The sequence below is a fragment of the Mercenaria mercenaria genome, chromosome 2, assembly GCF_021730395.1.
Source record: "Mercenaria mercenaria strain notata chromosome 2, MADL_Memer_1, whole genome shotgun sequence".
NCBI lineage: Eukaryota > Metazoa > Mollusca > Bivalvia > Venerida > Veneridae > Mercenaria > Mercenaria mercenaria.
This window is the reverse complement of record NC_069362.1, coordinates 62794335-62809315: the sequence shown is the minus strand read 5'-3', so window position 1 is coordinate 62809315 and position 14981 is coordinate 62794335. Positions and strand designations below refer to the sequence as shown.

At 36.7% G+C, this 14981-nt stretch overlaps 1 protein-coding gene across 3 annotated transcripts in view; it reads right to left on the bottom strand.

Annotated features, from left to right (window-relative positions):
- Positions 1-1999: 1999 nt before the first annotated feature.
- The window catches only part of LOC123564126 (maternal embryonic leucine zipper kinase-like), a 51070-nt gene continuing 38088 nt past the window's right edge, over positions 2000-14981 (bottom strand). For all 3 annotated transcript variants that reach the window (XM_045357467.2, XM_045357470.2, XM_045357468.2), the window contains 3 exons: positions 8195-8298; positions 6740-6913; positions 2000-4330 (listed from right to left, as the gene is read on the bottom strand). In XM_045357467.2, coding sequence (XP_045213402.1) covers positions 4321-4330; positions 6740-6913; positions 8195-8298 — 288 coding nt within the window. In that variant the 3' untranslated portion in view covers positions 2000-4320. The remainder of the gene's footprint in view (positions 4331-6739; positions 6914-8194; positions 8299-14981) is intronic.

The window sequence follows — 14981 nt, the reverse complement described above, 5'->3', positions numbered from 1 at the left end:
GAAAATTGGTCAGAATGTTCACCTTGATGATATCTAAGTCAAGTTTGAAACTGGGTCACATGCGATCCAAAACTAGATCAGGTCAAATAATAGAAACTCCTTGTGACCTCTCTGGAGGTCACATTTTTTCATTGTATCTGTATGAAAATTGGTCAGAATGTTCATCTTTATGATATGTAGGTCAAGTTTGAAACTGGGTCACGTGCGGTCAAAAGCTAGGTCAGTAGATCAAATAATAGAAAAAACCTTGTGACCACTCTAGAGGCCATAGTTTTCATGGGATCTGTATGAAAGTTGGTCTGAATGTTCCTCTTGATTTTATCTAGGTCACATTTGAAACCAGGTCAGCTGCAGTCAAAAACTAGGTCTCAACATAGAAAGACCTTTTGACCTCTCTAGAGGTCACATTTTTTCATGGGATCTGTATGAAAATTGGTGAGAATGTTCACCTTTGATATCTAGGTCAAGTTCGAAACTGGGTCACATGCGGTCAAAACTAGGTCAGTATGTCTAAAAATAGAAAAACCTCGTGACCTCTCTGGAGGCCGTATTTTTCATGAGATCTTTATGAAAGCTAGTGAGAATGTTCACCTTGATGATATCTAGGTCAAATACAAAACTGGGTCACATGCCTTCAAAAACTAGGTTATTATGTCAAATAATAAAAAAAAAACTTGTGACCTCTCTAGAGGCCATATTTTTCAATGGATCTTCATGAAAATTGGTCAGAATTTTTATCATGATGATATCTAGGTCAATTCAGAAGTAGGTCACATGAGCTCAAAAACTAGGTCACTGTGTCAAATAGAAACAAGAGCTGTCGGAGGACAGGAACGCTCGACTATTCAACAGCCTTGTCAATTGAATGAATACAAAAGTTGAAAAAGGGGCATTATTTTGTAAAATGCAAAGTAGAGGTATTGAACCTCTGTACTGCATGTCATATGACAGTGAACAAGTGTGTGAAGTTTCAATCCTTTCCAATTTGTGGATACTGAGATACCAGCTTACATACAAAAACTTAACAAAAAACTGCGAAGTCAAAGGGGCATAATTTTGTAAAAATGCCAAGTAGAGTAATGGGACCTTCACAGTGCATGTTAGATCATGACAGTGAACAAGTGTGTGAAGTTTCAATCCATTCCAATTAGTAGATACTGAGATATCAGATTACATACAAAAATTTAACCAAAAACTGCTAAGTCGAAAAAGGGGCATAATTTTGAAAAAAAAGAGAGTAGAGTTATGGGACTTGCTTAGTGCATGTCAGATCATGATAGTGAACAAGTATGTGAAGTTTCAATCCATTCCCATTAGTAAGTACTGAGATACCAGCTTACATACAAAACCTTAACCAAAAATTTCTAAGTCGAAAAAGGGGCATAATTTTGTAAAAAAGCAAAACAGAGTTATGGAACCTGTGCAATGTAGATCAGTTCATCACAGTGAATAAGTGTGTGAAGTTTCAATCCATTCCCACAACTGGTTACTGAGTAACCAGCTTACATACAAAACCTTAACCAAAAATTTCTAAGTCGAAAAAGGGGCATAATTTTGTAAAAAAGCAAAATAGAGTTATGGAACCTGTGCAATGTAAGTCAGTTTGTCACAGTGAATAAGTGTGTGAAGTTTCAATCCATTCCCACAAGTGGTTACAGAGATACCAGCTTACATACAAAACCTTAACCAAAATCGGGACGCGGACGCCGACACATGGGCGAGTGCAATAGCTCACTATTCTATGAATAGTCGAGCTAAAAATGACGTCATACTCAGTTCATGTGGGGGCAGGTGAGCGATTCAGGACCATCATGGTCCTCTTGTTTTCAAACCTGATTGAATCAAAATCTTGACTGGATCATTTACATTCTGCTATTTTAAAATGCATGTAATATCAAACTTTCCACATCTATTTCTTACCACATTAAGTACAGGTTTGACAACTGAAATAAAGTGGACAAAATATGAATGAAATATGGGTATGAAAATATAATCACAATCGTTTTTTACATTTTATTAATATTCATAAGGCAATGACATGATTTTACATAATGCATCATTATGTCAGCTGCACATACAAAATAGTATTTACAATTCTACATTTGAGACAAGCTGTATACACAACACAAAACTGCTAAAATTATGTCTTGGCAGTTTAATATGAAATGCAAATATGTATACTCAGAAGCTCACAATGGTGAATTTTAATGATAAAATTACCAGATTGCAGAAATGGCATTTCCTGAAGATGTAATATCAAACTATATATACCTAGGCAGTTTAATACGAAATGCAATTATGGAAACCCAGAAGCTCACAATGGTGAATTTTAATGATAAAAAAATACAAATTGCAAAAATATTATTTCCTGAAGATTAAAGTAAAACTGGACTACTAAAGTTCTCATAAATCTGCTGATAGCCTTGAGCTTGTTAGTTAACAATGATATCACAAGCTTACATATATTACTCACAAATAATCATTAATTTGAATTCTAGCATAAAATTGCTGTTCTTGTCACTTTTTGGGGGTGTTTTAACAGGAGAGAAAACATGTGTTAACAGAGAGATTCTCGCGCTCGAGTGCTGTTAAAACATCTTTTTATATGCATTACAGCCTCAAAATTGATTATTCAAAAGGAAATGACGCAAAGCGATAAAACAACTCGAGACGTTCCCGCGCATTTCATGCCAATTTAATGACGTTGACGGACAATGTGTTTATTTATTAGTTTTTATGCTAGAAAAGCATTAGCGCATGTTCATTTTGTGTCATAACATCTTCAGAATCCCTCAGGATTCAGATGTTATAACACAAAATAAAAGGTGTTTTCCCTACAAAATACAATAAAAAAAAATATTAGAATATTTTCTTGCTTAGTTTTCTATGTAATTTCTCACATTTGAATGCATTTATAGTGACTACAGAAATCTACCAGTAACATAGTGTACGGGTTTAGAATCTTAGCAAATTATCAGCAAATCATTGGCAGGCCACATATAACACAATAACTTTGCAATCTTAATTACTGGATGCAAGTGTAAGACAAAGACATTTCAACTATATCACATTTTACAACATGCAAGATAAAATACGAGCATTTAACTAATAAAAAAGTTACTAACTTTAAAAAATTTCATACCAGTAATTATTACATATAGTATTTCAAGTAACCATTGGCTAAAACATACCTTATCACAGTCTTAATCAGCTACCAATTACCTTGATTTGGGTTGTTCTAAAAGAAATGAACAGTTTTTGAAAAACAGGTTGTTTAAGATAGGAAAAAAGAGAAGTTTGAGCCTCCTGAAGATAGGAAAAAGCAAGTTATGAAAAACAGAGAGAATGTAAGAAAAGATACTTCATGGTCCATAAAATTTGTTTGACTTATGATCACACAAACAGCTTAGATCATATATGGCACCTATGTGTACTGGTACTTTATGAGACACGGATTGATACCAACTTTGCATTAGTCGGCTGGTTTCACCCCCGACACAAAATTTAACAATGTTAATGCTTGCATGGCGGGACAAGTAGTAGGAAGTTAGCAACATTCATAACCTTGCCGTGAAGACCCATATAAACACAAGTTTATTAAATGATACCAAAATTTCCAAAGATACACATGCATATATTTCATTGCAAAAATGAGTCTTTTTACAGCGATAAAACTTCTCGACAATTAAAACAGTAAGAGAAAAACGTTAAGTAAAATGTCTATAAATACATTGTAAAATATGTACACAGTTAAAAAGCAAAATTCATACATTTGACATTCATAATTTTTTGCCTACTTAACATTTACATTTATCTGGTTAAATACACACACATCTGGAATTACTGACACAAACTGCTTGTTGCAGACAAGATTTGTTAGACATGTTATGCTTCATAACGTTGCAGCTTATATATATGAGCCGCGTCATGAGAAAACCAACAGTGGCTTTGCGCCCAGCATGGATCCAGACCAGCCTGCGCATCTGCGCATCTGGTCAGGATCCATGCTGTTCGCTTTCAAAGCCTATTACAATTAGAGAAACCATTAGCGAACAGCATGGATCCTGACCAGACTGCGCGGATGCGCAGGCTGGTCTGGATCCATGCTGGTCGCAAAGCCATTATGTTGGTTTTCTCATGGCGCAGCTCAATTATGATTATTTCCAACAAAAATCAAGTTTGTAACAAATCACAGTAGGAAGAGTTTGGTTGTCTTTTCTGTACTGGATTCAACGTTCTCAGTGTGAGGTATGCATTTATAGATATATCACAGTACTCTGTGTAAGTTAGGGCACTATTGCTGTAAACTGGGCATCATCATCAGCACATTCTGAAGAAATATAAAAATAAAATAGATTCATAACGAAGAAATTTCATAGCGACAGCAAAGTTTGAACATACTCACACATTAAGAACTATAATTATTGTCATTGTAATATGCTATTTTTTCAAACAGTCAACAGGATTCAAATATACTAAATAAAGAGTATTTTGAATTATTAAATGGTGAGAACAAAAGTTGTCATATTTCAAAAATTGTAAAGAGCTAAAAATGCCAACTACCGTGGTAACTACAAGAGCTCCACCAAGCAAGCAATATACGTCCAAAGGGTCATATCAGAGGACGACGGAAGCAAAATTTGATTATTTTTTTGTGTGTGAGGTGTGTGTGTGTGTGTGTGCGCGCGCGTGGTGGTGGTAACAGGATACTAAAGGGCAAGAAACTAAACAACACTTTTTTCTTTGTGGGGTGGGGTTCTAATGTATATTGTTGCATTCTGCACATTGTCTCATCACCACCTTCCTAAGTTTAAAGTCAATACATTTAGTATTTTTTAAGTTAAGCTCTGGACACGAATATGATGGGAAGATTTGACCCTGGCCTTTGACCTACCATTCATGCACTCTGCACATTGTAGGGATTTTTCTAGAGCGGAATAGCAGGGCGCAGCGCCCTGCCCATTTTTAGCGCCGCCCCTCTGCCCGAAATCGCCGCCCTTTTGCCTTTCTTCAGCACCCCGTTGCCCTTTTAGCATGCCCCTTTGACCATTAATGAAGTATTTCTAAACGAACTGCCCATCAATCATCTGTCAAAATAGTTGAAAATACCTTCCCAAATAATTGTCAGTAGATACAAAGTTATGACACACACCAACTATACACAGGTGCTGTGTATTTGCCCGAGGCATGTATGCAGTATCAGTAGCAGACGACGACCGACCGAATTGTAATAAACAACAATTAGATAGGTCAGCAGTTAAAGCAAACTGCAAAACAGAATAAAAAAGGAGAAAAAAACATATCTTAACACAAAGTCTGCTGCTTATTAAATGCCGATTAATGGCCAGTAATTATCTGCAATTAGCGTGGCACCTCGTGTCAATTTTGTTGTTCACAGTTTGATCTCGGTTGAAGATAACAGTCGATCTTTAATTAGTATCACTGCCTATCAGAATATCTATGATTTTGTTATATTTATTTCATCAAAATACTATTAAATTTGTATGATATTAATTTTGTTTAAAAGAAAATAAACCACTCGATCTTTTACAGAACGTAACGGCAATATCAGAATTTAGCGTAGACAGTCAGCGCGTAGAGTAGTTTCCCTTTACCAAAATGGCGAAAATCGTAAACAAAGTTATTTTTTGTAGTTGGAAAATTGTCTACACCTTTGTATAATATGCACCCACGATTCGTGGGGGGAGGGGGTCATTTATTTATACACGAGTATCAACGGTACGTTCAGTAATATAATGAATGTATAATGACAGATCTGCACCAGAATTATTAAATTATTCAAAAGTATCTTTATGGTATACTGTATTTCTAATCAAGAAAACTTTCAAGACAAAAATAATGCATGCAAACATAAAACAAATTGCATGTATTTATAAATGATAAGCATGTTATATAGACAAACAGGTATTAATGTTTTTCCTGACATTCTTGAATGATTCAGATTCTTTGCAAATCTTTCTGTAGTACCTTACAATGTAGACATTACAACATAAACCATGGAAATCTACCTTATGATTTTCGTAGACAAAGGTACGCAATGCGCAAAATGCACCCTGCCCCTTTTTAGCAGCACCCTGCCCTTTTTAGAGGTCTAGAAAAATCCCTACATTGTCTCATCACCACCTACCTACATCCCAAGTTTCAAGTTTGAAGTCAATACCTTGAATGGTTAATAAGTTATGCTCCTCACTGACACTATGACGGGACATATAAACCAGGTTTATGCTCTCTGCACATGATCTCGTCATTACCTACCTACATGCCAAGTTTGAAGTTAATATCTTTAATAGTTAATAAGTTACGCTCCAGACAAGAAATATGACGGACAGATTTGACCTTTCAGCTTAATTTGTGACCTTAACTGTTTACCTACAGACCTGGTTCATGTGCTCTGCAAATCGTCCCATCACCACCTACCCACATGTCAAGTTTGAAGTCAATACCTTGCATGGTTATTTAGTTATGCTCCGGACACAAAATATGATCGACAGTTTTGACCTTTTAGCTCAATCTGTGACCTTGACCTTTAACCTACAGAGCCGTTTCAAATGCGCACATCACCCATCTACCTATAGTGCAAGTTTAAAGTCAATACCTTTAATGGTTTTAAAGTTATATTCTGGGCACAAATTACAACTGACAGACAGACGGACGGACGGACGCACCATCACATAGTACATCCCGTTTTTTCCAATGCTGAAAAACATGTATAACTTACAATCTTGCAGTGGATAAAATATCTTCACAAAGTTTTTTATAATGCCATGTATCCCCTTTAACTCTCTTTCTACACACGCCAACAAATGTCATCTTAGGAATAGCACACACTTCCAGATCAAAGGCAAGTTTGACACGCCCCCAATCATCCATCACAGTACAACGAAGGGTGTAACTGCAATGCAATAAGCTGTATTAGTTACACATCATCACTGGTATATTTGGTCAACATAAGGTCAAAGGAACATTATATTGGATACATAACCAAAAGATATGTTGGTTCAAACACTTCAGAAGAATCCACTGTAACTCATAATAAGCCCAAAGCACTGGTTTTTATCTAGCAGAGATAGTCACTAAACTAGCTTCCAGTTTTTGTTACAACTATTATGAACACAGCAAAAGTAAGTCTTAAATAGTAAAAGGAACAAGAGCTGTCACGGGAGATAGCGCGCTCAACTATTTCGATGCTGGATGGAGAAACTCGGCACATTTTGATAAAGCTGAATGTGTCACTGGAGTGTTTAATGACTACAATGTGGATGAAGATATTGGATAATAGCTTGAGCCTGTGTAAAAAGTATTAAGTAATAAGAGAGATATGGATCAAGTGTATCAAAACATTAAAAAAGTATAATTCTAAGCAAAAAGGGGGCATAATTCATGAAATATTGGTGCACCTTGTGTCATGTTGAATCAAACCCATTTTGAAATAACTGAGATATAATGAAAATGCATCAAAATTAACCTTAAATTCTAAGTAAAAGGGGGCATAATTCATGAAAAATTGTTGCCAGAGTTATGGACCTTGTGTCATATGATGTGGGTGATAACGCGGAACAACTTTTTTAAGTTTGAATCAAATCCATTTAGTAATAACTGAGATAGAGTATCAAAACTTTAACCCAAAATTCTAAGTAAAAGGGGGATAATTCATTAAATAATGGTAAGAGTTATGGACCTTGTGTCATATGATATGGGAGATGATGTGGAAAAACTACTCTCAGTTTGAATCAAATCCATTTAGTAATAACTGAGATAAAGTGAAAGTGCACCAAAACTTTAACCTGAAATTCTAAGTACAAAGGGGGGATAATTCATGAAATATTGGTACCAGAGTTATGACCCTTGTGCCATATTATGTGGATGATGATGAGGAACAACTATTTTAAGTTTGAAGTAAATCCATTAAGTAATAACAAAGATAAAGAGAAAGTGCATCAAAACTTCAACCAAAGTGCGGACGCGGAAGGATGCCGATGCCAGGTCGAGTAGGATAGCTCTCCATACTTCGTATAGTCGAGCAAAAAATGTTTCTAACAAGAACTATCAATTAGTTTTAGTTTAGAGCAAATACCAGACAAATTGCACCGCAATAAAAACAAGGTTATTAACTGCACAGATGAATGGACAGACAGATTTGAACTCTACGGAACACAGTGACAAAATTACTTACTCGCTCTGTTTAAATGGAATAAATTTCTTTTCTACAGTAGCCTTTAAACTGGCGAGAACAACATCAGCATTTGTTTCATTTGTTCTGAACACATTATGTAAAGCCTGAAATAAATATGTGAAAAATATTTTAAAGTTTTAAAGTCTGAGAACATAAATAAACATCGCTGGAGGCCGTAAGCCATAAGAAATATACAGAGTAATTATTGTATACACATACACCTTGATATATTTATTTAATATAAATCTACGTAAATTCTGTAAAACATATGGATTGTTTTTCACAAGCAATTACCAATAGGCAGAAAAATTCTGTACTGCACTGAAAATCCTACATTTCTTTCATTAATTAATATTCATGACCTGACCAATATTTGTAAATAGAGCACAAAAATAACTTTTCAGAGGAATATTTCGTCATCATTTGTTAAAATACAATAAACAAAAAGCTGGAGGTGTATAATACAGGGGGTCATTATAACAGTGGCTAGATCTGGGATACTGTGGTTCACCTCTCGCTGATTTTGCCAGACCTGATAAAAACAAGAGGACCATGATGGTCCTGAATCGCTCACCTATCCCCACATGACCCAGTGTTGAACTGAGTATGACGTCGTTATTTCTATTATTTGACATAGTCACCTAGTTTTTGAGCACATGTGACCTAGATATCATCAAGATAAAAAATTCTGACAAATTTTCATAAAGATCCATTGAAAAATATGGCCTCTAGAGAGGTCACAAGCTTTTTCTATTATTTGACCTAATGACCTAGTTTTTGAAGGCACATGACCCACTTTAAACTTGACATTCTCACCAATTTTCATGAAGATCTCGTGAAAAATATGGCCTCTAGAGAGGTCACAAGGTTTTTTTATTTTTCGACCTACTGACCTAGTTTTTGACCGCACATGACCCAGTTATGAACCTGACCTAGATATCATCAAGCTGAACATTCTCACCAGTTTTCATGAAGATCCATTGAGAAATATGGCCTCTAGAGAGGTCACAAGGTTTTTCTATTTTTAGAACTACTCACCTAGTTTTTGACCCCACGTGACCCAGTTTCGAAGCTGACCTAGATATCATCAAGGTGAACATTCTGACCAATATTCATGAAGATCTCATGAAAAATATGGCCTCTAGAGAGGTCACAAGGTTTTTCTATTTTTAGATCTATTGACCTAGTTTTTAACCCCACGTGTCCCAGTTTCGAACTTGATCTAGATATCATCAAGGTAAACATTCTGATTAATTTTCCTGAAGATCCATTGAAAAATATGGCCTCTAGAGAGGTCACAAGGTTTTTCTGTTTTTAGACCTACTGACCTAGTTTTTGACTGCACGTGACCCAGTTTCGAACTTGACCTAGATATCATCAAGGTGAACATTTTGACCAATTTTCATGAAAATCCATTGAGAAATATGGCTTCTAGAGAGGTCACAAGGTTTTTCTATTTTTAGACCTACTGACCTAGTTTTTGATCCAACATGACCCAGTATCGAACTTGACCTAGATATCATCAAGGTGAACATTCTGACCAATATTCATGAAGATCTCATGAAAAATATGGCCTCTAGATAGGTCACAAGGTTTTTCTATTTTTAGATCTACTGACCTAGTTTTTACCCCCACGTGACCCAGTTTCGAACTTGACCTAGATATCATCAAGGTGAACATTCTGATTAATTTTCATGAAGATCCATTGAGAAATATGGCCTCTAGAGAGGTCAAATAGTTTTTCTATTTTTAGACCTACTGACCTAGTTTTTGACCCCACGTGACCCAGTTTCGAACTTGACCTAAATATCATCAAGGTGAACATTCTGACCAATATTCATGAAGATCTCATGAAAAATATGGCCTCTAGAGAGGTCACAAGGTTTTTCTATTTTTAGACCTACTGACCTAGTTTTTGACCCCACGTGACCCAGTTTCGAACTTGACCTAGATATCATCAAGGTGAACATTCTGACCAATTTTCATGAAGATCTTGTGAAATATATGGCCTCTAGTGAGGTCACAAGGTTTTTCTATTTTTAGACCTACTGACCTAGTTTTTGATGGCACGTGACCCAGTTTCGAACTTGACCTAGATATCATCAAGGTGAACATTCTGACCAACTTTCATAAATATCCCATGAAAAATGTGACCTCTAGAGTGGTCACAAGCAAAAGTTTACGGACGGACGCACGCACGGACGGACGGACGACGGACGCCGCGCGATCACAAAAGCTCACCTTGTCACTTTGTGACAGGTGAGCTAAAAAGTGCATAAACTTATGTGTCTTGTGTTATCTGGTGTGGCAAAATCAGCTCCAGCTAAATACTACATCCCAAATCAGGCTACTGTTACAATAACTCCATTATACATGCACATATACTGCACAAACAAATCTGCGGAAAAACTAAAGCTTTCTTAAGCCATGCCTGATTTACCTATAGCTCAATGCTTAATAAATTTAACATGTAAACAAGAGGGTCATGATGACCCTGGATAGCTCACCTGAGTAATATACTAAGTAAGCCATGTTTCAAATGGTAAACTGATGCAAAAATATTAAGAAGGTAGGTCAGTACGTCACATTCATGGTAACTGAAAGTCAGTTTTAAGATCGGTGTGTAAAACTGTACATGTCATCCAAATTTCAAGGCTGTATCATAAAAAAAAAACAAGAAAGTAGGTCTGTAGGTCAAGGTCACAGTCAAGTGATCCCTAATTGCTTAGGGTCATCAGGAAATTATAATTAAACAGTCTAGGAAATATGATATGATAATTTTTGAAGTATTTTTTCCTGTATAACTCATAATTATAACAAGTGACCCCCAGGGCAGGGCCTCTTCACTCCAGGGGCATAATTTGAACAAAACTTGTTAGAGGTCCACCAGGCAATGCTACATACAAAATATCAAAGGCATAGGCCTTGAACTTTCAGACAAGAAGATCTTTATTTTTTTTCGTATATAAGTCTATGATAAACTTGGTACCCCCAGGGCAGGGCCTCTTTTCATCCCAGGGACATGATTTGAACAATTTTGGTAGAGAAACACTAGGAAAGGCAACATACAAAATATCAAAAGCCTAGGCCTTGCAGTTTCAGGCAAGATTTTTGAAGCTTTTTTTTTCCAATATAAGTCTACGTAAAAATGGAGACCCCCTGGGGCAGGGCTTCTTTTCATCCCAGGGGCATAATTTGAACAATTTTGGTAGAGGACCACCAGGCAATGCTACATACAAACAAGAGGGTCATGATGACCCTGGATCGCTCACCAGAGTTATATGAGCTACATGTTTCAAATGTCAAACTGATAATTTTTAGAAATTTTTTGGAAAATTTTCCGATGTACAATCAAGTAACCCCTGGGGTGGGGCCAATTTTACCCCGGGGTCATGATTTGAACAAAGTTTGCAGAAGTCTACTAGGCAATGTTACATATTGAATATCTAAGATCTAGGCCTTCTGGTTTATTTTAAGCAAATTTATGAAGATTTCCCTATGTACAATCAAGTAACCCCTGGGGCTGGGTCAATTTGACCTGGGGGGGGGGGGGTCAAGATTTGAACATTTTTTGTAGAGGTCCACTAGGCAATGCTACATGTCAAATATCTAAGCTTTAGGCCTTCTGGTTTATTTTTAGAAAATTTTGAAGATTTTTCTATGTACAATCAAGTAACCCCATGGGGCAGGGCCAATTTGACCCCTGGGGTCATGATTTGAAGAAATTTTGTAGAAGTCTACTAGGCAATGCTACAGGTCAAATATCTAAGATCTAGGCCTTCTGGTTTATTTTTAGAATTTTTTTGAAGATTTTCCTATGTAAAATCAAGTGACCCCTGGGGCGGGGTCAATTTTGACCCTGGGGGTCAAGATTTGAACAAATGTTGTAGAGGTCCACTAGGCAATGCTACATGTCAAATATCTAAGCTCTAGGCCTTCTGGTTTATTTTAAGAACATTTTTGAAGATTTTCATATGTAAAATCAAGTGACCCCTAGGGCGGGGTCAATTTTGAACCCGGGGTCATGATTTGAACAACTTTAGTAGAGGTCCACTAGGCAATGCTACAAGTCAAATATCTAAGCTCTAGGGCTTCTGCTTTTTGAGAAGAAGATTTTTTTAAGATTTTCCTATGTAAAATCAAGTGACCCCTGGGGCGGGGTCAATTTTGACACGGGGGTCATGATTTTAACTAGAACTGTCACAGGAGTGACTCATACCCCCACCATACGGTCTTGTCACAGAAGAATGGCAACCATACGAAATCTTAAAAATACTTAGTCTTTGGAGTACTTCATCCTGGGCTTCCACATATAAGTAATACTAGTATAGTAATACTAGTAAATATAAAAAATCTCTAATATTAGAGATACACTAAAGGTGAATATAAACAAGAGGACCATGATGGTCCTGAATCGCTCACCTATCTCCACATGACCCAGTGTTCAACTGAGTATGACATCGTTATTTCTATTATTTGACATAGTGACCTAGTTTTTGAGCACATGTGACCTAGATATCATCAAGATAAAAAATTCTGACCAATTTTCATGAAGATCCATTGAAAAATATGGCCTCTAGAGAGGTCACAAGGTTTTTCTATTATTTGACCTAATGACCTAGTTTTTGAAGGCACGTGACCCACTTTTAAACTTAACCTAGATATCATCAAGGTGAACATTCTCACCAATTTTCATGAAGATCTCGTGAAAAATATGGCCTCTAGAGAGGTCACAAGGTTTTTCTATTTTTCGACCTACTGACCTAGTTTTTGACTGCACATGACCCAGTTAGGAACCTGACCTAGATATCATCAAGCTGAACATTCTCACCAATTTTCATGAAGATCCATTGAGAAATATGGCCTCTAGAGAGGTCACAAGGTTTTTTCTATTTTTAGACCTCCTGACCTAGTTTTTGACCCCACGTGACCCAGTTTCGAATCTGACTTAGATATCATCAAGATGAACATTCTGACCAATATTCATGAAGATCTCATGAAAAATATGGCCTCTAGAGAGGTCACAAGGTTTTTCTATTTTTAGATCTACTGACCTAGTTTTTAACCCCACGTGACCCAGTTTCGAACTTGACCTAGATATCATCAAGGTGAACATTCTGACCAATTTTCATGAAGATCCATTGAGAAATATGGCCACTAGAGAGGTCACAAGGTTTTTCTATTTTTAGATCTACTGACCTAGTTTTTGACCCCACATGACCCAGTTTCGAACTTGACCTAGATATCATCAAGATGAACATTCTGACCAATATTCATGAAGATCTCATGAAAAATATGGCCTCTAGAGAGGTCACAAGGTTTTTCTATTTTTAGATCTACTGACCTAGTTTTTGAACCCACGTGACCCAGTTTCGAACCTGACCTAGATATCATCAAGATGAACATTCTGACCAATTTTCATGAAGATGCATTGAGAAATATGGCCTCTAGAGAGGTCACAAGGTTTTTCTATTTTTAGACCTAATGACCTAGTTTTTGACCCTACGTGACCCAGTTTCAAACTTGACTTAGATATCATCAAGATAAACATTCTGACCAATATTCATGAAGATCTCATGAAAAATATGGCCTCTAGAGAGGTCACAAGGTTTTTCTATTTTTAGACCTACTGACCTAGTTTTTGACCCCACGTGACCCAGTTTCGAATCTGACTTAGATATCATCAAGATGAACATTCTGACCAATATTCATGAAGATCTCATGAAAAATATGGCCTCTAGAGAGGTCACAAGGTTTTTCTATTTTTAGATCTACTGACCTAGTTTTTAACCCCACGTGACCAGTTTCGAACTTGACCTAGATATCATCAAGGTGAACATTCTGACCAATTTTCATGAAGATCCATTGAGAAATATGGCCACTAGAGAGGTCACAAGGTTTTTTTATTTTTAGATCTACTGACCTAGTTTTTGACCCCACATGACCCAGTTTCGAACTTGACCTAGATATCATCAAGGTGAACATTCTGACCAATATTCATGAAGATCTCATGAAAAATATGGCCTCTAGAGAGGTCACAAGGTTTTTCTATTTTTAGATCTACTGACCTAGTTTTTAATCCCACGTGACCCAGTTTCGAACTTGACCTAGATATCATCAAGATGAACATTCTGACCAATTTTCATGAAGATGCATTGAGAAATATGGCCTCTAGAGAGGTCACAAGGTTTTTCTATTTTTAGACCTTATGACCTAGTTTTTGACCCTACGTGACCCAGTTTCGAACTTGACCTAGATATCATCAAGATAAACATTCTGACCAATATTCATGAAGATCTCATGAAAAATATGGCCTCTAGAGAGGTCACAAGGTTTTTCTATTTTTAGACCTACTGACCTAGTTTTTGACCCCACGTGACCCAGTGTCGAACTTGACCTAGATATCATCAAGGTGAACATTCTGACCAATTTTCATGAAGATCTTGTGAAATATATGGCCTCTAGAGAGGTCACAAGGTTTTTCTATTTTTAGACCTACTGACCTAGTTTTTGATGGCACGTGACCCAGTTTCGAACTTGACCTAGATATCATCAAGATGAACATTCTGACCAACTTTCATAAAGATCCCATGAAAAATGTGACCTCTAGAGTGGTCACAAGCAAAAGTTTACGGACGCACGGACGCACGGACGCACGGACGGACGACGGACGACGGACACCGCGCGATCACAAAAGCTCACCTTGTCACTTTGTGACAGGTGAGCTAAAAAAGTGTCTTACCGATCCATGTTACCACAGAAAAATGTATTTACTTTTTACATAGGA